At 39.3% G+C, this 25,765-nt stretch overlaps 1 protein-coding gene across 1 annotated transcript in view; it reads right to left on the bottom strand.

The window, feature by feature from the left end:
- SLC16A9 (solute carrier family 16 member 9) overlaps positions 1–23,890 on the bottom strand; it is a gene marked incomplete at its 5' end in the record, with an annotated part of 29,227 nt that extends 5,337 nt beyond the window's left edge. The window contains 3 exons of the mRNA XM_080823387.1: positions 630–725; positions 12,319–12,462; positions 23,695–23,890. Of these exons, the coding sequence (XP_080679513.1) occupies positions 630–725; positions 12,319–12,462; positions 23,695–23,890 (436 nt within the window). The remainder of the gene's footprint in view (positions 1–629; positions 726–12,318; positions 12,463–23,694) is intronic.
- Between the last annotated feature and the right edge of the window lie 1,875 nt (positions 23,891–25,765).

Below are 25,765 nucleotides of genomic sequence, written 5' to 3'. Positions count from 1 at the left end.
AAAGTCCATCTGAAAAGTACAACGCGACTTTAAAGCATCAGAGGAACTCCGGAAGGCTGTTATATTTACATTACCCGCCCCCCCCGCCCCAGTGATCATCTCTTGATTATTAAAGAACAAGAGTCAACAGCCTGTCCTGAGGATATGCACATGGCCAGGGAGATGCATTCATAAATCAGGACTTTTGAAAAAACTGTACACTCTGCAGTAAGTGGAGATGGTGAGAGGGCGGCATCAGGCTTCCTGACAGAGCCCGGGGGTCTCCACTTTCCTGGCATTTCTCCTACCCCTCTCAGACAGAAGGGGCCTCACCTAAGTGCTCTCTGCTTCTCTGAGTAAAGCTCTCACCAGCCTGTGTCTCTCAGTTGACTGAGCCCATCAGCTTTTCTTTCCTTCATTATATTGGTCATCAAATTCCCCACATTTTTTGTATATGTATCCTAGGATTTTCTGGAAACTGTACTCTTATTTACAGTAGAAAATAACATTTCCTTCCTGGACTAGAGTAAAAAATGGTGCTCCCTAATTGGGAGCTGGGAAGTGGCTGGTTAAACGTCTGTGTTTGGTAACTTTTGACTTTGATTAGAAGGATGGATGAGGATAACGCTATACTTATTTTGAAAACGTACCTGTTGAAATCAGGCCAAGGGCAAGGCCTCGGTGGCTGTCAAAATACTGGCACGTAATGGTCACTGTTGCCGTGTATAATAATCCACATCCGAGTCCTAAACATAAGAAGACAATGCATAAATTCAGACGGACTACAGTTCTTCAGTGAAAAAACAAAAACCAAGAAGAGTAATTAAGTATGTCCTGTAGGTCGTTCTGTTTGTGACTGGCTAAAACTCTTCGGAGCATGGACTCCTGGATCCTTTACACGTCAGTTGTGCAGCTCCAATGAACATATTTGGGTAGGCTCAGTTCTCACTCCACACCCATCGTAAGGTTGGGCTCAAATTAAAAAAAAAAAAAAAAAAAAGTCCAATTGCTAAAGCATGAATGAATAATGCAAATTTAAATCAAGACATTACGGGCGGATAGAGAGAATGGTTACGTTACCAAATAGTAAAATTTTATCCAACATGCCCATCCTGTCTCTCTTCCAAGTCCTCGCCCTGAGCTCAGCGTCCCTTCCTCCTCAAAGAGCTTTAAACAATTTGAGAAATTTCCCTTCACCGGTCCAAGCTATTTTATGAGGGCTTATAGTTTGCACACCCCAGTCTACAAAACAAAGGCCCCTGTGCAGGTCCTCTGGGGTTCTCAGATCATCCCAACACAGTAAAATATGTGTTTGTTAGTTTTTTTCCTAGGAGTAAAATGTCTTTAGTTTAAGATATCTTTGAAAAAAAAAAAAAGGAAGCAAATAAAATAAAATATTAATAACTGTCAAATTTAAGTGGAGCATACAGTTGTTTGTTATATGATTCTCTACTTTTCTGTAGATTTGAAATTCTTTTATAATTAAAAAATAATACCTTACCAAATTTCCCTTTCTTGAGATCAAAGGACAATACTTATCTTCAGATCTTCTCCAAGGCTTTTGTTTATTAACTTAATCTTTTCTTCCCTATTTAGCACCTGATAAACCCAGTTTGTCTTTCATAAAATTTTCCTCTGGCTTCTAACTTACGACTTTTTGCCTTTCTTCCGCAACATTATCTGCTCTTGGGGATCATTCTATAAAAAACACATAAGCCATAGTTTAAAAACTGGATTTTAACCATTGCCCATTTAATGAGTTAGATCATTTTCAGTACTTTTAATTGGTACCTAAACTATGATTAGAAAGAATACATAGGTTTCATAAATATACTGTATGTTTTAGGAAATTAAGACTTTAAACAACCTAAGACCTTGAAGATCATCTGGGATTCCATAAAAAGTCTTCTTAAAGAAATGAGATAAACCAAAACAATTACACTTTAAGTAAACGTTTTTATAACAAAGTGCCCTTTTTATATGATTTAAGGGAAAAAATATCAACTAAAATATGATTGGATTGATTAATACAGTTACTACGTGTATATGGTACACTTTGTGATTGTTATGCCCCAATAACGGGTCCGTGATTAAAGGAGCAAGACTGATACAAAGCGAAGGTCAAGCAAAGCTTTATTTCGCGCCAAGCATCAAGAATCTAACCGAACGTTCGGGGCCGCACCTCTTACAAGAGAGGGCGACCCTTCTCTGTTTCACAGTCTAGCTTTTAAGGGCAAAGGCCATGCGGTTGGGCCTGGCCACGCACAGGTGACCAATGAGATTGTAACACACACAGGAAACTCCACAGTGATGCTAGGTGACCAATTGAATTACAATTTACCCTAGTAGACATTTGAACCAGCCTATTACACCTTGATTAGGATTGGCGCCAAAAGGGTTCCCAAAGGGCGCGGGGGCCCATGCTCCTTGGTAGCTAGGGAGACAGTATGCAACCCCCTACTGATCGGATGTCTCCACCTGGCCTGACCCACCTTTGTATCTGGGCATTGTTACCTGGAGCTGGTTTCCGGGACCCGCCTTTAAGTGAATCCCCTGGGGGAAGGGGAGCGAGGACAGTTCAAGGGCTAAACAACAAGGTTTTGTTTAACCTCAATGAAAGCCTTTTGACAAAATATAAACATAAAATAGGTCCTTACAGTGATATGAAATAAAACTGTTTCCAAACAACCAATTTCAAAATCAAAAAATGTCACCCTTAACTGAGACTATACGTCAGAAAGCCTAGGGAGGGCAAATGAATTTACTTTTCTGTGATTTGCTTGTCAGGGCTCTGTCAAATGTTAGGCATTAGAGACAAGGGGAAAAAAAGACATTTCTGATTGCTAAATGTCAATGTCAGAAAAGTTGAAGCAGCAACTTTTAAACTTTTAGCCTGAGACCAAAAAAAGCTGTTTTTAAAAATTATGTCACAGCCATGGGTTTCAGTTAAGTTTATTTCACTTTTTTTTTAATGTCACAGAAATTTGAAATGCTTTCTCCTTAAACTTTTCAAAAAGGTAGCATGATGGGGCACCTGGGTGGCTCAGTAGGTTAAAGCCCCTGCCTTCGGCTCAGGTCATGATCCCAGAGTCTTGGGATCAAGCCCCACACTGGGCTCTCTGCTCAGCAGGGAGCCTGCTTCCTCCTCTCTCTCTCTCTCTCTCCCTGCCTGCCTCTCTGCTTACTTGTGATCTCTGTCTGTCAAATAAATAAATAAAATCTAAAAAAAAAATTGTTTAAAAAGTGCAGAACATGTCATTTGCAACGATGTAGATGGAGCTACAGAGTATTCTGCTAAGTGAAATAAGTCAGTCAGAGAAAAACAAATACCATATGATCTCTCTCATATGTGGAATTCAAGAAAGTAAACAGATGAACATATGGGAAGAGGTAAAAGAAAAAATGGAGAGAGGAAAACAAGCCATACGAGACTCTTAACTCTATAGAAAAAACTGAGGGTTGATGGAAGGATGTGGGTGGAGGATGGGTTAATGGGTGATTATTAAGGAGGGCACTTGTGATGAGCACTGGGTGTTGCATGTAAGTGATGAATCACTGAAGAAATGAAAAAAAGAAAAAGAAAAATGCAGAATAAATAATTGGGTTTAATATAACAGAGTATGAAAAGTATGTTGATGTGGTACCAAGTTCCACATTACAATTAACGTTGAAAAACCATCCCTCATCACGTTTTGATATAGTACCAAAGAAGAATATCTATAATTACCTGAAAAGGCTATTAAAAAATCCTCCCTTTTCTACCTACATCTTTGTATGTGACAAGATTTACTTTATACACTTCAATCAAAAAAACAGATTGCAACAGATTGTGTATGGAGCCTATAAGAGAATCCAGAAGTCTTCCAAGAAGCCAAACATTAAAAAGAGATTTGCAAAACTATAAAATAATGTAGCTCTTTTCACTAAATTCTGTTTTTCTTTTGAGAAAATAGGGGTATTTTTCATAATAAGTACATTATTTACATTATGTACTGGATTTGTTATTATCTTTAAATGAATTACTAACCAAATATTTTCAAATTCCTCAGCTTTTAATACAGTTAATTTTAACAGAATAAATATCTACAAGTATAATCCGTATATTCAAAAGCTCCATGGGGTCCTACAAAAAGAATGTAAAGGGTCCCAAGAAAATAAAGTTTGGAAACCAGTGTCTTAAAGCATCCCTTAGTCTCCCGTCATTTTTGGTCAGAATCCTATCAGTGAAGACTATCTTAAGCATCTGCCTGCAGTATAATTTTTAAACTAAATACCTATATTAGCAATTCAAAGCACGAACATTAGTGAAATATTATTGTTTCCCTTTACTTAAGTAGGTAAAAATGAAATGTATTTACATGTTCTGACATTTCCTTTCCACACCTTATGTTCCATTTCACACACGTCTGGGCAAGACCACAACTTCCACAGCCTCTTTTCCCTCATTTCCTCCCATCAAACCAGATACAAGCTCTTTCTCACACCCACTACCTAAGTTATCAGCCTCCCTCTGTGCCCCGCCACTGCCTCCATTCATGTCCTCATCTTTTCTGAGCTGAATCCTGGCTTCCTCATCGCTGTCTCAAACGTCCAGGTCCAGTACTTTTTCCACTAATCTGTCTTCTTCTTTTTTCTTTTTCCAACAATCTGTCCTCTAAGCTGCTGTTACACAATTATCATTACGTCACACTCCTATAGTCAAGTCTGTATAAAAGCATTTTGTCATCCTTTGGTGCATACCAGGCTTTGAGGTACTTGCTCCTATCCACGTGACTTCTGTAGTCCTTAAACAAGTATCTGTAAGAACACTCTTATCCACGGTGTATCACACCTCTGAGCATTTGCACTCCTGTAGCTTCCTCCTTCCACCCCTCTCACTCCCCTTCGAAACCCATGCCCACCTGAGCGCATCCAACTTGTCCTTCCAGACCCAGCTCACGTATAAACTCCTGCATGAAGCCTGCTTCAGCAACCCCTCCCCTACAGGTACGTACGACACCGGCGCAGAATGTTGGTGTCATCCACAAGTTGCAAAGTTACAAGTTTATCCCCCCAACTAGACAATGGGCTATCTGAGAGTAGGCTGTGTCTTATTCATCCAAGTATCTTGGTTCCAGGTCCAAGCCCGACACAGAGTATTTCCAAAATCTGATGAATGGGGGCATCCGGGTGGCTCAGTGGGTTAAGCCTCTGCCTTCAGCTCAGGTCATGATCTCAGGGTCCTGGGATCGAGCTCTCTGCTCGGTATCAGGCTCTCTGCTCAGTGGGGAGTCTGCTTCCCCCTCTCTCTCTGCTTGCCTACTTGTGATCTCTCTCTGTGTCAAATAAATACATAAATAAATAAATCTTTAAAAATATATACAAAAATTAAATAAAATCTGTTGAATGAACTCCCCATAGAAGTTAATCTACTACCTTTTCCCATAAATCTCATTTGACTTCTTACATTTTTCTCTTCCTGTCTGTGTCTCTATACATATAACAAACACAATCACTCTATATGTATGTACATGTATATTATATGTATTTTTAAAAAATTCCTTTATATCTGTTCCCCATTTCAATGATGCTGATTTTTTTATTTTATTTTTTATTTATTTATTTTATTATTTATTACTTTTTATTTTAGCCAGAAACTAAATCTTAGCTTAAAAAATATTAAAGATTTTTTCTTTTACAATAATTAATTTATTAGGATAGCCTCATTAGAAAGACAGAATTAGAATTATATGGTTTGAAAAAAGATACAACTAATTTGCTACTTCTATGCATTAAAGGATGATGATGCTTTGGGCAAATCACACTAAACTTCCTCATTTTCTCATTTTTCTCAATCCTTACATATAAACTAAAAAAAAAAAAAAAGGCAAAAAAAAACCCACCCACATCAATTAAACTAATAAGAGAGTTACGAGGAGAAAATATAACTGAAGTAAAACACTCTGATATTATAAAATGCTTCAAATTTAGAATAAGTAAAGCAAGCATCTCTAAAGAACTAATATGTGAATGAAAGAATGCAAAGTGGAAGTCTGATCTATTTTAGGAAGACAAGCAATAGAACATCTGAAATCATGTATGTATTTTTTTAAATGTCCATGAATTTGTTTTAAATATCCTGCCATTATTGGGACACCTGGGTGGCTCGGTTGGTTAAGCTGCTGCCTTCAGCTCAGGTCATGATCCCAGGGTCCTTGGATCAAGTCCTACATCGGGCTCCTTGCTCAGCAAGGAGCCTGCTTCTCTCTCTGCCTCTGCCTGCTGCTCTGCCTGCTTATGTTCTCTCTCTCTCTCTGACAAATAAATAAATAAATAAAATCTTAAAAAATATATATATATCCTGCCATTATATAAATATTTTTGCATGTAACTGAGTGGATATCTGTCAAACCCCTACATTTATATATGAAAACTTTTCCCTGCGGTATTACTTAAATGAGAAGGAAACATTTTAGTAACAGTGCACTTTAACATGGCAATCTTAAGAAACAACATGGTTGAAGCTACAGAATCCGACACTGTGTGCGGTCGGGGGAAGGGCCAGTGCCCAGGACATTCCCTGTTTGGCTACCAGAAGTCTCATATCCTGGAAAAGCCAATAGTCCTGGGCAAACCAGGATAGTGGTCACTGTAGTGTAGGGACTTGTCTCTCACTTAGTTGGGGAGAATTCCCCTTCTCTATGTTTTAAAGCAAGTATTTGAACCACCTCTTAGAATAGTTGAGCCAGGATGATTTATTATCCTGACTAAAGGTTAGGACAGGCAATTGCATATAGTGTCCCAGAAAAATCTACTTCTAGAAATGAAACTGTGGGAAGGTAACTTAAAGCACCAAAAATGATAAATAAATTTAGCATATCCAAATGCAGGCACTTTTTAAAAAAATATTTTATTTATTTATTTGACACAGAGAGAGAGAGATCCCAAGTAGGCAGAGCAGCAGGCGGGGTGGGGAGGGGAAGCAGGCTCCCCACCAAACAGAGTCCGATGGGGCTCGATCCCAGGACCTAGCTTTAAACATCTGCATGGAGAGCTTAAAAGTGCAAGCGTTTGGCTAGCATTTTTAATAAACTGGTTCTGATTTTTGTAGCTTAGCATGAGTACCCTTAACATGACATTGACTAGTTATGAGCACAGGCTTGGCAATCAGGCAGGCTTGGATTCAAATCCCAGCTCTAACTTTGCTGGCTGGGCGACTTGAGGACTTGAGAGTTTCCTTAATTTCTAATTCTTAGTGTCTTTATCTTTAAAACAATCTCATAAGATAGCTGTAAAGATTAGGAGACATAAAAAATGTAAAAGATCTAGTATCTGTGCCTGGAATATAATAAGTGCTAAAAAATAACCATTGTATTGATAATATGTTTTCACTTTTCACTGAGTATTATGGCATTATATCAATAACAGCCTCAAACTAATTAGAAAATCATAGTTCCTTATTACAACTGAGCATCCGTGAGACAAAAAAGAACTATCATTAATGACATAACCATTAAAAACAAAACAAAACAAAATGACTTATTAAAACTCTAATGGCTAAAATGAACCTCAGGAAATGACCTTCATTACATTTGCCATAACTGAGCAAACGTGGTCTTTTCCTTCCTCAATCTCAATAACCTGAGCAGATTGAGGACATACACAGATATTACCATGAACACACAGGAGGAGAAAATTGAATTTTTCCAAAAACTGAGAAGGAATAGTAAGAAAACACTACCCAGGTAGCTAAATAACAATATACTCTGAAGAAAAGAGACGGAAGACATTGATTTTGAGTTGTGCTTTTCAGAAAAGCCAAAAGAAATTATTGGGGAGACGCCTGAACAACTCATTCAGCACATATTTCCCACCCCCACTCTGCACCCCACTTCATTTTTCCTGATTTAATAAAGTAAATTGAGCAAATAGAAGCCTGAATTCCCAGGTTTGGCAGTGTGGCTTGCAGTCACTTGAAAAAGGGGAAATGGTCATTCCATGGTAGCTATTAAAAACTGGGGGCGGGGGCACCTGGGTGGCTCAGTGGGTTAAGCCTCTGCCTTCGGCTCAGGTCATGATCTCAGGGTCCTGGGATCCAGCCCCGCATCAGGCTCTCTGATCAGCAGGGAGCCTGCTTCCTCCCCCTTCTCTCTCTGTGCCTGCCTCTCTGCCTACTTGTGACCTCTGTCTGTCAAGTAAATGAATAAAATCTTAAAAAACAAACAAACAACAACAACAACAAAACAACAAAACTGGGGGCGCCTGGGTGGCTCAGTTGTTAAGCATCTGCCTTCGGCTCAGGTCCTGATCCCAGAGTCCTGGGATCGAGCCCTCCATCGGGCTCCCTGCTCAGCAGAGTCTGCTTCCCTGCTTGTATTTCCTTTCTCACTGTCTCTCTCTGTCAAATAAATAAATAAAATCTTAAAAAAAAAAAAAGAAAAACTGAACAAGATGATACTTTTTAAAATATCAGTTAAGTGGTAAAATAGAAGTATGCCCATTAATACACTTCAGTATCTTTTTTGATATTGTGTGTTATAATTAAACATACTAAAAAGCTTTAATTTCTTTTTCTATCTTCTTAAATCTGTCATACAAATATTGCTGATTCAAAAAGCTTCCTCAGTAGCAAAAAACTGCTGCTGTGGTCTTGAACTAATGGTGTTCAGAAAGGAATTTAAGGGAAGGAATGTATGAAATACCTCCCCGTGCTTCTCTATATACATTATCTCACGAAAAGGCACACTAGCTTCATGAAGTCATTCAATAAAATAAAAAGAAAAGCTCAGAGAGATTAAATAATTTTCCAAGGTCACAAAACTAATAATGGTTATGCTAACTAATATTTATTGAATTACGTCCTCAATTCACAAAACCTGAAGGTGGATGTCATTATTACATTGTTTTAAAAATAAGAAAATAGGGGGCTCCTGGGTGGCTCAGTGGGTTAAGCCTCTGGCGTCAGTGCAGGTCATGATCTCAGGGTCCTGGGATCGAGCCCCGCATTGGGCTCTCTGCTCAGCAGGGAGCCTGCTTCCTCCTCTCTCTCTCTGCCTGTCTCTTTGCCTACTTCTGATCTCTGTCTGTCAAGTAAATAAATAAAATCTTTAAAAAAAAAATAAGAAAATAGAAGTTAAGTAACTTGTCTGGAGTCACACAGCTGGCAAGTGAATAAGATAAGTTTAACCCACACGATTGGAGCCCAGAGACTGCCTCTTGGTGTTGGTTCCTTCCCTCCCCATACTCTCGCTCTTAAGAGACCATCTTGTTCATCCTAAGAAAATGAAAATGCTTAGTATACAATTCTGCATAGAACTGGTGCTCAATGAATATTATCATTAAAGTGAATCTTTCTGGGGCACCTGGGTGGCTCAGGGAGTTAAAGCCTCTGCCTTTGTCTCAGGTCATGATCCCAGGGTCCCGGGATCGAGCCCCACATCAGGCTCTCTGCTCAGCAGGGAGCCTGCTTCCCCCTCTCTCTCTGCCTGCCTCTCTGTCTACTTGTGATCTCTCTCTCTGTGTCAAATAAATAAATCAAATCTTTAAAGTCAATCTTTCTTATTTTTTCTAAGAAACTCAATACAAAAAGGAAAATGCATTTAGACCATAATAATTTCTTGTCGCTTCCTTTTCAACTGGAAATTCTAAATGATGATACAATAGAAGTATTATTCAGTATTATCTCATTTATTTATTCCAGAAATATTCAATGAGCCCTGGATTATGAACATACCGATGATAAAAGGAAAGAAAGAAACACAAAGACGTTGACCATGGCATTAAGTATTAATTATCTGCTGGCTAGGAGTAGTTCACAGGGCCCCAATAATTACCAGTGGAAGCGATCTCTTTATTAATTGAAATCCAACCCAATTCTTTTATTTGTTTTATTTGTATTTATATTTCACTTGACTTTATTTAGTGCTCACAAAACCTGTGTGAGGTAGGCTTCCCAGCCCACCTTCACAGATGAAGGGACGGCCATTTGTCATCAAGCTTGCTCAGGCTCACAGAATCTCTGTCTCCTAACCCCAAACCCAGCACCCTCTCCCAGAGCTGACAATTGCTCCTTAGTTTCAGGGATTCAGAACCTATTGCCAAATCAGAGTCTTCAGACACGAGCCTGTTTTCTGACCCAGAATCATTAAGTGAAAGAGAGCCCAGGATTCCAGGAGGAAAGACATTACAGTAAACGCTCTGACAAGTATGTAGGTAATGGTACTGTAAATACTTCCCTAAGTTAACTATGGCCCCTTGTTTAGGTAATTGTACACCAGTGAAAGTGGGATACCTTTTGACCATGGTTGGACACAGAACATGAGCTGGCAATGTTGACCAGGGACCTCAAGCGTTTACATAGCCTTGGGATCATGGCCCGGGTCTGGCTCACAATGGATCCACTGAGTCCATGGACCCATCCCGGTTCCTGATATTTCATTGGCTCACCCATTCATGGTGATGGGTATAACCCTCTACATTGTTCCTTGGCCAATGGGGTAAAAGTTACCATAATGGAGAAAGCCAAGTGAAAACCCTATAACGTCACCACCAGCCAAGACAAATCTCAAGTCCTACCTAATTAATTGAAAATTATGGACTCATGGAGGTGGGGGTGGGGGGCACAGTTAGTTCTCAAAAGGTTCCAACGACATAAGCCAAATCAAAAATAACTTCACAGTTTGATAAAGCTCCCTCCATTGCTAGAGAAATTGAAATTTAGTTATGGGAGTTACTTAATATTGTCTTTTTCTTTCTATATATCATTAGATATTCTTCCAACATAATCAAATGTATATAACTCTTAGACATTGCAAACAGATTTTTTTCTTCTTAGAAATTTATTTTTATCTATAGGTGATGCAAATGCTATGGTATCACTCACTGCTCATCAGTTTTTAAGTCCGTAACAACTTCGTGTGCCTAGATTAACCTTGAAACCATGTGGAGGAGAAAAATCCCAAGAAAATTTTTAAAAAGAGTTTGGGGAAAATGCCCAAATCATATCAATGGCATAATCATTCAATTTTCTATGTAAAAAGGGATTTATCCTAAAAAGAATAATCCAATATTCATGCATAAACACAGATACCTACATTTTTATTTTTATGACTTTAGACAATAAAGCAAAATGATTATTCAGTGGAACTCTCAAATTTTACACAAGAGACTAATGTATTTGTACCCACAGTCCAAAACTATATTAAACACTACAGGAAATATAAAATACCAAAAATGTACTGCATGCTTTCAAAGAACTAACATAGAATTCAGGTCTCAGCAGTATTAGAGTATGTAGTTAAATTTAAAATAGACTTCAAGGACTGGAAAAGCACCAAAAATAGTTACAAAAATGTGAAAGAGATTGGTATCTGGTGTCAAACTGAGTGGATTCAACCCCAAATCTCCTTGTTATGGAGCTTCAGTTAGTAATTTCCCTTCTCTGAGCTTCACTTTCCCTCTCTGTAATGTGAGTTCTTGTGAAGATTAACTGAGGTCAGAGAAAGAATTCAGCACAGAGCCAAGCACATAGGAAGTACTCCGTGCATATTAGCTGCTCTTATTTCTATTATGTATTATTCAGGAAACAGTCCCAAGTGAGAAAGAGGAATATCACTCGTCAACAAAATTAGGTTCTTTCAGACACTAAGAAAAACCGGCAGCTGGCATCATCTTTCTCAAATTCCCTACCAACAGCCCCTAGGAATAATCTGATGAGGTTGAACATTGAATACAATTAGTATAATACATCACAAAGGCGTCTGCCCCAAAAATGTCCTCGCAGGCTCCCGAGCCCTCTGTTTTTCCTTTCCCGTAACCAGGATCATCATCACTTATCCCCACCATTCAGTTTTTCTTCACTCTTGTCTTATCTTTTAAAAAAAATTAATAATAATAATAATAGTAATAGTAATAATAATATGTTTTAAAATCTACTTTTTACTTCTGTGGTAACTCTGCGATATGGGCCCTGGAAGCACAGGATGTTTGGAACACAAACAACTCAACAGAGCCCTGCTGCACCAGCCAATATGAAAGGGACCACTCCCTAAGTCAGTGAGAAGTGCTGTTAGTCTCGTGCTCCTGCCCCTTGCCTCTTTTGTGCAATGCTGAAATGAAAAACCTTCTTGTGCCTTGCAAGAGAACATAATGTGCATTGATAAAACATGTTTATGCTTTCAAATATTTTGATTCACTGGGCAGACATGTTACTAAGGCAGTCATTCTTGGTGACATGTCATTGAAAGTAAATTATTTTCAATCATTTTCATGCCGCATATTAACTGAATCATAAACCCGACATTGGTAAAATGATGTTTAACTCTTGAATCTTGGAAAAATTATAGTGACCAGGTTTCTTACCTACAACAATGCCATAGGAAAAAAACAGAAAGTAGATATTGGGGGCAAAACTGCTCAACATCAGTCCTCCAGCTACCATGAAGCCACTGAAGATTGTCACAGGTCTTGCTCCAAAGGAGGAGACACAGAGGCTGCAGACAGGACCTAAAATAATAAATGAAACCTTCACTTATTTAACAATAACCTCCTTCCCACAATCATAAGATCCATCCCATCATAAATTTAAAATGATTCTTTCCATCATACAATAATAACACTAAAGTAAACATCTACCATGTGTTTACTACGTGCCAGACACTCTGCGATTTACTTCATATAAACAATCACATTTCATTTGAATCTCACTGCAGCCCTGGAAGGTAGATACTACCTCATTTTTTGATAGGGAAATTAAAGTTTCCGGATAGTAAGGCCACATAGTTAAGAAATGGGCGTTCTGGAGTCAGACCTCATTCAAATTCGAGCTCTAATATTTGCTGGCAATATGATCTCAGGCAACTGTTCTGATCTCTCTGTGCCTCAGTTTCCTCATCTGGTGACTGCAATGAGTCATAACCTCGTAGGGTTACCATGATGACAAATGAGAGCACAGATGTCAAGCTGATCCCAAGGCCTGACACAAGGATGTCCCCTGTCACTGCCAGCTCTTCAGTGATGAGAACGGCAGCAGCCACCAGAATAGTAACAGAAGAAGTAAACCCAGGCAGTCTGACTCCTGAGTCCAACATCTTATCCACCATATTATGCTGAGGATTTTGCCTCCTGCATGTTCCATGCATTTTTACTACCCAGCGCTCCTTTCCAGCACAAGGACGATCATACACTGATGAGGAAAACAAGCTTGATGACTGACTGAACACAACCAATCATGACCCTATAGAGGGATGCAGGGGGTGGTTATTCATTTCCTAGAGAATATTCTGGCAGGTGAGGCCAAATGGAGAAGCACTCCCCTCCACCATTCCAGTATGAGACCATCAGTACCACTGTCCTACAGTCTATGTGCAACCCGGAATTTGTGAGAGGAAGTACACTGTTGAGTGACAGGTAACAGTGACACTACCTGGATCTGTTCTGTGGAAAAGTGGGCGACATGGATAACCATGGTAAGTAATGGGATTTAAGTGATAGTGAAATTCTCTCCCACTAGAAGTGTACCTAGAAAGCACCTACAACTACAGAGCTGAGCTTATCAGAAATGAAAGGACATTAAGGATTATTCAACCCATTAGTTTCATTTACATGGAAGGAAACCAAAGCTCGGAGAGGTTGTCTAAGCCCATGGCAGAAGAGAGAGCTCAGGATTTGAAAGCAAAGAGAAGCACATCGTAATTAAATTGACAACAACCTTTCAAGATACAAATTATTATTCCCAATTTTTAAAAAGTACAGTCACCAGGATGGCTAAGGACAGACAACAGTAAGTGTTAGCAAGGATAGGAGACGATCAGAACTCTTATAAACTGCTGGTATTGTCTCCTGAAATTCTGCTTCTATGTATATACTCAAAAGAAATTCCTGTACCAAAGTATGTAATGTTCATAGCAGAACAATTCAGAGTTGCCTAGAAACCCAGATGTTCATCAGCAATCGAACACAGAAGTGAATTCTGGTATAGTCATACAATGGACTATTATATGGCAATGAGAACAAATGATCTGTAGCTACACACACAGAAGTATCTCATAAACATATGTGGAGAGAAATCATTCTACACAAGAAAGAATACGTTGCATAATTGCATAATTTGCAAAAACAGGCAAAATTACTCTAGGATTAGAAGTCAGGATAATGGTTATCTTTGGTAATGGGTAGGAAGTTTAACCAGAAGGGGGCACAGCCCCACTTCCAGGGTACTACCAACGTTTTGTTTCTTGATGTGAATGTGCTTATTACATGGGTATAATTTGTTTTGTGAAAAGTTCACCAAGCTATACTCATGATATGCACACTTTTCTGTATATATCTTTCATTTAGTAACCTCAAACAGAGAAACAAGTTTCATTGTTAGTAAGTGATAGAGCCAGGATCCAGCCACCCCAAGTCCAACATTCCTGCCAATACCAGAGAATCTCTCAAGTGCATACTTAAGACCAGGATATGACCACTGAGATACCACAGAGCTCTCAAAACGTACAGCTCTCCCAAATTTCTCCCTGGTCATGAACTGGCCTCTGACATTTCAGGCCTTCTGTGAAAGCCGCTACGGAAGGGCAGACTGATACAGTTATATGATACACAGAAGAGAATATTCCGTGCCAGTGTTTTAAAAGGAAAACCACTTGAAAGACCAAACTTATCCAGTAGTTGAGCTGTCTGTATACCCAATGAGAAATACTTAGACACTTCAAAAATAGAAATGATTTTAAGGGTCAAATTTCATAAATGGATGGGTGACATCATAAAAGCATGATACTTCTGTGTTATTTACCAACCTCGTTGACACTGAAAGTTAGTGTCAACAAATTCAACAAGCACAAAAGAATTAAAACCCAGAGATTATTGTTACTGGCATACCTGAAAAGTTTCAAGTTCCATCCTCAAAGTAAGACTTTAAATCTATGCTCTTTGATGCATGGTAACTCCACAAGGAGATGCAAAGTATGGGAAACTAGGGGTGTGGATGAAGGGTAATATTTTCATAGCATGTACAATTACACTGTAACTATTACATGCTAAAAAGTACATAATTATTATCAGTTATGTGATAAGTTCATAAATCATTTGGGTCAAATACATGATTCTTTGAAAAAAAAATTAAGCTCAGGGAAGACATGAGCAGAATTTCTTTGATGAAAAGAGCAAACTGAAAACTCTTTTTAAAAATTTCTCTACTTTCATACTGCCATCTGCTGTTTACTTAGAAAAATATCTTGGTCTCAGAGATTTAAAACAGAATTTTAGAGCTGAAAGAGGCCTTGGATAGAGCCCAAACACCACATTTTTAGAATGATAAAACTGGAACTCAGAAAGATCCCGCAATTTGACCAAGAATCCATAGCCAATCAATGCAGCTTAGCATTCTTCCCAACCAAGAAGTATTTCAACTGACACCTAAAAATCAAAATACTAGTAAAAATGCAAATGTACATTTGTTAATACCTTACAGCTTAAGTGGTCCTATGAATTGATAGCAGATGAAAATGTAACATCCATGCTTGTTTTGGTGTTTAAAAGTTCAGAGCAAATTATTTTATTCTCATTCTAGAACCAGAGTATTTCTAGATTCTATCTATATGGACTTAAACCACAGTAGCCCCGTATTTCATCAATAACAATCAGGGCGAAGTATAACTGGAATTGACCATTAAGTCACATCTGCAAGACATGATACACTTATGAGTTTAGCTCTTAGTAAGAGCAGGCAAGTTTCCCAAGATGAGAAACCACAGAGTACTCCTCAGTGCTGGACGAGTTTCAAGAGATAGATACAATGGAAGGACAACTCTCAGGGGAGATTACTTACAATGCTTCAGGTCTCGTACTTTACAGAAGGCGCCTTTGGAACAAAAGTTAGTTAACTCATAATATGAGCCAGTGCTCCCACCTATGGAAAGTTGTAAAATTTTAGAAAAAAGGAAGAAGAAAGCTTCATCCTCTGTGTGCCAGTTTTTTATTTTAACAAGCAGTCAGTTTTTAAAATGCAACAGCCATCTATTATCTCTGCCATTTCATTTAAGAGAAAGAAGGAATCTTTTAATAAGGAAATAGTGAGAATACATCATTTGCGAATAAAATGTAAGATAGTAAGAAGAGAGTGGGAAGCTAATACACACCAAGGATCAGCGCCTTCATATTCATTTTGCCTTCAGTGGAAATGTTTCTCGAAACTACAGTTGTGTGTATATTGGTGTTTGGGAGACATTATTACTATTACTACATTCCATCTGGGAGATTAATGTTGACAAGTCAGGGGAACTGAAAGTCCTTTAGTCCTTGGCTAAATGTTAAGTGGCGGAGCCGCCAGTCAGCACAGAATGGTCTCAGGATGGTAGATGGCAGTGTGGGCACTGAGAGGGGGAGCAGCTCTCTCCTTCCTAGTGTACGATATTCAGGGCTCTTAAAGATATTCTATTCTCCTAGCAACATTTTTGGCACTGCGGGGACACGTTCGCTCAAAAAAAGTAAGAACCTGTATGTTAGGAAATAACCCTACAAACTGAGGTAAGGAGCAAAGAAAGTGAGGAAAATAAAGATGGGATTTTGAGCCCTGCAACCTCCCAAGTACAAAATGAAACTAAAAACATAAAATAATTTGTTACTAGTCATCTGCAAATCAGACTGATTGAGGTAATTTTCAGCCAATGAAGGGAATAAAAAGGGAAGTGAAAGTGAAAATTCTAACTGAAAAAGCGTTTTGTTATGATCACGGGTGAATTAAGAAAATGAGAAGAATGAATTATTCTAAGGAAGTCAGAATGATCTACAAATAAGTGGTGAAATTGTTTCCTTCAGCTGTCAGGGTAATTTAGGAAGAAACAACAGAGCTACATTTTTGCTGGCTGTTCAAATTAGCATCGAGGAAGAATACATTTCTTAAAATTTTAAAGTATGTTGGTAACATTATATTTAGGTCTGCATTCATTAAACAAAAAACTAAATATTTGCTCACTGTCATCCCTTCACTATTTACCAAGTGTCCTCTCGAGCAACTCTACACAATAGAAATACAAGGACTCAGACACGTGAGCCACATATGGAACTCTCAACTCCCTCGTAGGCACATTAGAAAAATAAAAAGAGGTAACATGAATTTAAGTAATACATTTTATCTCACTCAATACATCTAAAACCTTATCATTTCAACACTGCAATATCATGAATGAGACATTTGATATTCTTTTGTTTTGTAGTAAGGTTTTGAAATCCAGTGTGAATTTTTTACACTTACAGTACATCTCAACTTGAGCTTGCCACATTTCAAGTGCTCAGTAGCCACATGTGGCGGGTGGCTGCTGTGTTGGACAGCACAGCCCTGGAGTCTCATATCATGGCAGAAGCACAGACAGGAGGACACACAATACAAGACCTAACCCAGAAGACAAAATAAACACACAAGGGTTCAATTAAAATCCAAGGTCACAGACAAGAGGCACCGAAAGAAAGGCTCAAATCATGTGTTTAGGGATTTCAGAAAACGGAGAGCGCCATGGGCCAAAAAAAACTGAGCCTTGAACTGGGCCCTAAAATATGGTTATATCAACAAAGGGATGAAAATTCTAAATGGAGGAAAACCGAAACATAATGTGGTTTTCCAATTTGTCATTATTATAAGATAGCTTTGGGAAAGAAAGCATGCCTTTTGGGAAACAAATCACTTCCATGTACTTATTTCTCCCAAAATGTTTCAGAATCCCAAGAGTGGTCAGATGGCGAGGCCTACCGCACTGAAGTCATAAGTAGGCTGACAGCACAGTGAGAAAAAAAAAAAAAAAAAATAGAGCTGTAACCAGGTTGTATGCTGGCAGCAGAGCAAGCATTTCCTAAGAGAGCAGATGACTGGGCCAGGAAAGTCTTACCCCGATAGCCACAATGCAGGGAGCCCAGCAAACTCTTGTAGGTTCTCACCCCTTGTTCCTGCTGAGACCAGAATTTCAAGTTCATCTCCCTAAAGGAAGAGAAAGGCACTAAGGAGCCAAACCCACTCAAATCCTTGATCATGCATACGGCTGCCTTGCTTGCTGGTTGGTTTGCTGATCTATAAAGAGCACGGAAAGCTTAAGCAAAACCTGGAGTTATTCTCACCAATCCTGGAAATGCCTAGCATCCTGGGAACTGGCCGATGCAACAGAACCCTTGTAGGAGGCAGAAATTCAGTCCTGCTTGAAGGAGTAACAGTGTCTGGGAGTAAAATCATCCAGATATCCTCTAACACCACTCTGTCAGCACTCACAACTCATTCAGCAAGCCCAACTGGCTATGCTGAGTCACTATATTAAGCTGAGCATAGATTTATTGACTTATTATCAGTTTGCAGGCCTTTGGAGAAATTAAGGAGAAAAGGGTGGGGAGAGACTGTTAAATCTGCTTAGAGCACAAAAATAGAGAACAAAAGGTCTCCCTGCTGTTTCAGCAGCACTGTTGTCTGAAAAACGGCCCCACCCTTCTTGAATTTGAAGAATGACGTCTAACTGAAAAGTGTTTGAGCTCATCTGAAAACAATGCAGGGCCACGATAGCCCCTGAGTTCAGTTAAGTTCCTTCCCTCCTGTATCAGTCACATTTCAACCAGAGAAACAGAACCAGAAGATGTGTGTTGGGAGAATTATTGCAAGGAACTGGCTTATGCAATTGTGAGACCCGGCGAGGCAAGTACAAAACCCATAGGGCAGGCCACCAGGAAGGGCAGCTTGACACTCTCTGGCACAGGCTGAAGCTACAGCCTGAAGACGGAATTTCTTCTGGGAAAGTTCATTTCTGCTCTTGAGTCTTTTTAAATGTACTGAGTCAAGTTCACCCAAATTACTTAGGATAATCTCCCTTACTTAAAGTCCGTTGATGGTGAACTTGAAGCACATCTGTAAAATACCTTTACAATAACACCTACACTGGTGTTTGACTAACTGGGGAATACAGGCTAGCCAGGTGGATACTGACCATCACATCTCCTAATGCAAGGCCTCCTTCTGCAGCCAGATTTACTCTACCTGGCGTACCTGCAGCGCAGGCTGCCGGCCTTTGCATAGAGGGACTCAGTGTGGATGGCCTTCTCCCTGACAGCCCACCATGCACAGCCCGTCCTCCCATCTGGCCCACCTCACAACCCATCTCTATAAAACTCCAGACATTGCTTTGCCCTTGCATTTTCGAAGTCTGAAATTATCAGTAAGCCTTTTTTCTATCTCTTCCCTGAAACTAAAATCCCTGATGAGCACAGAGGGTAAGCTTTGGAATCCTGAGCACGGAGGAGATATGGATGTGTGTAACGGAGCTCGTTTACTATATAACCCCAATTCCCAGCTTTATTCAATGCAAGGATCATCTGGACAAGCAAATAATTCAGATGAGAGGAAGAAGTATTTTCCCCTCAATTACTCAAGTTTCAAAGAGAAGGAATGAAGAATTAAGATGATGAAGAGTGTGAAGTAAAGGAGTGCATGTCTTGCATGGTTCGAATATTCTACTGTTAGCTACTGTCCAAGTCTAGGTTTGCCAGAGAAAAGGGGTGGGCCTTTACATTTGAGATGCTCAGGCACAATCTTACCAAAGTTCGAGTTCTCCCTCCAGTCCACAGCCCAGAAATATCTTTGTCTCTCATTCTGAAGGGTCCCTTTCTTTTGTGGCTTCCACAGTTTGGTCTGAATTGCTTGTTAAAGTAATTTTATTTGTGGCTGATTCTCGTCCTCTCATAGCTAATATTTGTTGAGTACCTGCATCTCAGTCATACCAAACACCATCTCCATTATCCTACACAACAATCATAGAAGGTAATACTTTTATTGTCCCCAATTTAAAGATGAAGAAATGGGTTAAACACGTTAGCAAAACTGGAGCCTGGGGACCACTATTCCTCCTAGAGGATGTGCTTTGTCATGGGCATCATCTTTGTGTGGGCATCTTGGGCTCTATATCTTAAGGACAATAATGCCTACATCAGTGCATTGTTGGGAGGATCAACTAAGATCAAGTAAATGAAAGTGGCTGGTATTGAGCCAAGCACACAAAAGGGTGCTTAGTAAACATAAAGGACAAGCACAAGAACCACAGAATTTAGATGTTGCTTGGCAAAAGTACTTACTCTTCTGTGCCTTGCCAGTTACAAAGCTTCAGACATTGGATCACAGAACTGAGGATGACATCTACTACGTTTTCTCTGGACAAAACTGGGTAAAGGCAATGACTCATGTTTCTCAGATATAATATGGCCTGCCTGCATCATAACCATCTGGGGAGCTAGTTAAAATGAAGACGCCCAGGACCACCCCCCCTCCCCACCCCACTGCACTGATAGGTAGGAAATTGCCTTTTTAGACAAGCTTGAGTAATTTATATACACTCCTGAATTTAAAAGCAAATACACACACACACATACATGTATGTATGTGTATAAATCCCACCTTTATCAAAAAATGTATGAATGTAAATATATATACACATATGTATACATTATATTTTATCAAAAAGATGCAAGGACATCCATTTTTGTGGAGTTTCTTTTCACCAGAATCAGAGTCAGTGGACACTATTTTTCAAGTTTTATATTGCATGAACAGTGCTACAACCAAGCAGAAACCTACAGTAGCTCCATTTACAAACAAGTCAAAGCAAATCATACATTGGAGAATTCTCAAAAAGGGCAAGATTGAAATCTAAGTCAAGAGGGTCTGAGCCAATGGTAGTTCCCAATTGAAAATCACTTTACTGGCTTACAAAAATTCACGTATGTGGGCCCCATCATAGATTGACTGAATTAGAATGTCGGAGTGTCGAAGAGAGTAAACTTGATTGATTCCTCTGCTGTTGTTGTCTCAAAATTCTTAATTTTTAACAAGGGGCCTTGCATTTTTATTTTGCAGTGGGGCCTGCAAATTATGTAGCTGGTCCTGCCTACAGATTAAAGGGGTGCCCTTGAAGCAGAGGGAACTTGGAGAAAGTGCAGAGCTGCAGTTCAGTTTGAGTCTCAGCCCGAGTTCTGACAACCAGGGCCCCATCCATCCCTAAGGAGCTCTCTGCTTCTTTGAACCCTCAACTCTTACCTGGACAGACTTTGTGAAAAAATTTGTTCCCTGAGTATGTGCTAACTGAGGTTTATATCATTTCCATCATCCCTGACCCTTGCTGGAAGATGAGGTAATGACATTTCTGTTCAACTTAGTATATGCTAATAAAAATGGTGACTAATTGGAGAACATTAAAAAATTCTGTCCTACCAGACAAAGGGCTGATATCCAAGATCTATAAAGAACTCCTCAAACTCAACACTCAAAAAACAGATAATCATGTCAAAAAATGGGCAGAAGACATGAACAGACACTTCTCCAAAGAAGACATACAAATGGCTAACAGACACATGAAAAAATGTTCCTCATTAGCCATCAGGGAAATTGATCAAAACCACATTGAGATACCACCTTAACACCAGTTAGAATGGCCAAAATTAGTAAGACAGGAAAGAACAAGTGTTGGAGAGGATGTGGAGAAAGGGGAACCCTCTTACATTGTTGGTGGGAATGCAAGTTGGTGCAGCCGCTTTGGAAAATAGTGTGGAGATTCCTCAAAAAATTAAAAATAGAGCTACCCTATGACCCAGCAATTGCACTACTGGGTATTTTCCCCAAGGATACAGATCTAGTGAAAAGAAGGGCCATCTGTACCCCAATGTTCATAGCAGCAATGGTCATTGTCTCCAAACTGTGGAAAGAGCCAAGATGTTCTTCAACAGATGAATGGATAAAGAAGATATGGTCCATATATACAATGGAGTATTATGCCTCCATCAGAAAGGATGAATACCCAACTTTTGTATCAACGTGCCTGGGACTGGAGGAGATTATGCTGAGTGAAATAAGTCAAGCAGAGAGTCAATTATCACATGGTTTCACTTACTTGTGGAGCATAAGGAATAACACGGAGGACATTAGGAGAAGGAAAGGAAAATTGAATTGGGGCAAATAGGAGGGGGAGACAAAGCATGAGAGGCTGTGGACTCTGAGAAACAAACAGGGTTTTGGAGGGGAAGGGGGGTGGGAGGATGGGGTGAGCCTGGTGGTGGATATTAAGGAGGGCATGTATTGCATGGAGCACTAGGTGTGGTGCATAAACAATGAATCTTGGAACACTGAAAAAATTAAGTTAAATTAAATTTTAAAAAAATTATTTCCTCTTCATACCTGATCATTTTCGAGAAATCAGTACTTGCAAACCCGTATATTAACATATCAGTTATAATCCTTTTGTACTTTGACAGCTTTGCAAACAATCCACGTTTTGAAAAACTCTTTCAAACAAATCTTGAGCAAACTCTTCCTGTTTCTCTTGAGTTCATAATGACAGTATTATTTTCATTTGTTTAGTTATGTTTAGTTATCTTATCTGGCATGACCAGATGATCCAGGACTGTTTTTCAAGTCTTGCTTTTAATTTAACAAGGTAATACATTAACTGGAAGCAAATGTTTTTGTTTTGTTTTGAGAAATCCCTTTTAGGGGTACCCGTGTGGCTCAGTTGATTAAGCAACTGCCTTCAGCTCAGGTCATGATCCTAAAGTCTTAGGATCGAGTCCCACATCAGGCTCCTCGCTCAGCAGGGAGTCTGCTTCTCCCTCTGACCTCTCCCCTTTCATGCTCTGTCTCTCTCTCTCTCATTCTCTCTCTCTCTCTCTCAAATAAATAAATAAACTCTTTCTAAAAAATCCCTTTTAGAGATCAGGAAAGACAACATACTCAAAAGAAGGTATGGCTAGTGTATTTTGTTTTCATGAAATCATTTCAGAGCTGAAAATTACCTTACAAATCACCACATTCAATGTCCTTATTTTCTCCCTATGTTCCCACAGAACAGAGATTGTGATTTGTTCAATGAACCACATCAACTTCATAGCAATAGGAAGAGACTCCGGGGCAACTGACCCCAAACCATCCTAGCACACCTGTGCTTAGATAGTTCCAAGTAAATTACATGATCATTAAACACTGCTGCAGAGTTCAAACTATTACTTCAGAAATAGAAGTGCCGTATGATTTTCATCCTTTAAAGGTAAATTAAAACCCTCTATTGTTCTTTCTAAAGGTGACAGGAATCACATTATATCATATATAAATGTTTATGAAGAACATTACTCTTGGAGACATTATAAAAAGCCTTTAAAGACAAAATATATCATATCTATGTCATGCATAACACTGCATTAGAATTCTGAATAGTATCACCATTGTGAGATGGGACAGCCCCTTGCCATGTCACACTTCTCTTATAAAGGGGACACAAATGATGTTCATACAATTTGATCACAGTGTGCCTAAATTGCAGAGGACTAACTTTGAATTATGCAGGATCTGCTTAGTACTGCCTGACATCACGTGGTCCTCTGGTTACCAGCATTCACTGGACATGCCTGGATCTATGCCCTCATCTCCCTGTGAGTCTCTTAAGGGCAGGAACAGTGTGTCTACTGTTCATCTTTTTATATCCAGGATCTAGCACACTGACTGGCATATAACAGCAAATAAATGGATAAAGAGATGAATGACAATCTCCTAGATCCTTGTATTTTCACATAGATTGATTATAGTGAAAAGGTACTAAAATCTCAATGAAGGCAGGGAAATATGTTATACTTAAAAAAATCTATCTTTCTATGCCTTGCACAGTGTTAGAGAGGCAGCAAATTTAATTCAACGATATGGGACTGAGGAGAAGTATACATTTATCCACTTACTTGCAAGCAAGCCAACTCCACTTGCAAGGGATCCAACCCAGGCTGTTTTTCCTTTTCCTTCACCAAAGATGTCCAACCATTCTATGTACAAGACTCCAACAGCCAACGGTGATCCATAACACAAAAACTGAGTGAAAAAGGAGACAAGCACAATCACCCAGCCCCATCCACCATCAGGTGACTTTTTAAATTCCATCGTAGGTAAGAGATCAAGGAAGTGTTCTTCTGTAGGTCCTAAGTGAAAAAAAAGGAGAAAAACATATTTAGAATGTGGTAGGGCACAGTATTTTGGATTAAAAATCTCTCCTCCTAAATTAAGTCATAAAAGTCTTCTTTAAAAATACACATGGAGGGGCACCTGGGTGGCTCAGTGGGTTAAAGCCTCTGCCTTCGGCTCAGGTCATGATCCCAGGGTCCTGGGATCAAGCCCTGCATCGGGCTCTCTGCTCGGCAGAGAGTCTGCTTCCCCCTCTCTCTCTGCCTGACTCTCTGCCTACTTGTGATCTCTGTCTGTCAAATAAATAAATAAATAAATAAATCTTTAAAAAAAAATACACATGGAAAAGCATAAAATATCACTGACATATCAAGTTAACTTTAAAATTTTTACTCTTGATTTGCGTAAAGAATACATCCACGTGGTTCAAAAGAAATTTTTTAATTGCAAAAGGGCACAGTTTGAACACCTTGTCCCCATTCACCAGGTTTGGTCTCTTGCCACATGTTGGCTTCCCCAGGAAGAAGACTCTTAGTAAGAAGAAAGTTTTTTAGAACTATTCTTTTCCATTGGAAGATAATAGGCTGGAGAGGAAAAAGATAAGCAGCCATGTAGTGTCAAGGAAGGGAACTTCTAAAGCTGGGATGCCCTTCAGAGTTGCTCTGAGTTAGGCATAGAGAGTTGGCCCATCACACTCCCATGTTGGTCGTTCACCGGGTTCAGGCCATCCAGGGAGTGGGCATGACCATAGGTGAGGGAGCTCCCTTCAAATGAGGCAATCATTTCTGTAGAGCTATCCGCTGAAGGCACCCTGCCAACAGTACTGTGTGCAGCTAGCGCAAGGAATCTCTCAGTCCCAAAGGGAGTCTGGAGGGGAACTGGCAGCACATCACAACATCCACCAACTTGAGTATCCTCCCAGACTTTCTTCATGAATGTACAGGGAAGTTTCCTCTTTTTTGACAAATAATAGCATATTGTACATTCTATTCCAAACCTTGTCTCCTCCCCAAGATTTTTCCCTATCAATACGCAGACAGCATCCTTAGTCATTTTTTTTCTTAATTAAGCACGAAGTATCTCACCATATGGCTGCACACTTGTTTATTTAGTTACCAAACAGGCAAAATATTACACAGCCTTTTAGTCTCTTGAGGTGTTTGGCTATTGTTATCATATATTATCTAGTTTATTATCTAGATTCTTATCTAGTTCAAGAATGAAAAAGAGGGACCAAAGGTATATAATCCACACCTACCTATTTCCCACCTAACTCCCATATCCTCCACAGGAAACCAGTCCTTCTTGTTTCTTTTAAATCCTTCTAGAGTTTGTTTATGCATATATTGCTAACACAAATACAGTTTTCCTCTATTTTTTACACAGAAAAATAGCATGATATATATATATATACACACATATATACATATGTATCTGTATATGTCTTGCTTTTTTTCACTTGGAAAATATCCTGAAGATCTTTCCCATTAATGCATAGCAACCTTCCCTATTCTCTTCTTTGTGCTGCCCTGTGTTTCAGTATAGGGCTTTCTCTTAATTCAACAAAATCCCTGTGGTTTACAATGAAAACAACACTGCAGTGAATAACCTTACATATACATATATCTTTTTGCATATGTGCAGTATCTATTAGGTAAAACCTAAAAGAGGAATTGCTGAGTCAAAAGCTATGTACATTGTAATTGTAACTAGTATTACAAAATTGGCTTCAAGGGATTAAACCAATTTATGTCATCCCCGGCAATTTGCCGTGTGTCCTAAAACTTCTGGATTTTTGCCAATATGATAACTGCAGAACAGTATTTCATTATAGACTTAACTTGCATTTTTCAG

This window comes from Martes martes (genome assembly GCF_963455335.1).
Source record: "Martes martes genome assembly, chromosome: 14".
Taxonomy (NCBI): domain Eukaryota; kingdom Metazoa; phylum Chordata; class Mammalia; order Carnivora; family Mustelidae; genus Martes; species Martes martes.
The sequence above is the reverse complement of the archived record's forward strand: the minus strand, read 5'-3'. Positions and strand labels throughout refer to the sequence as shown.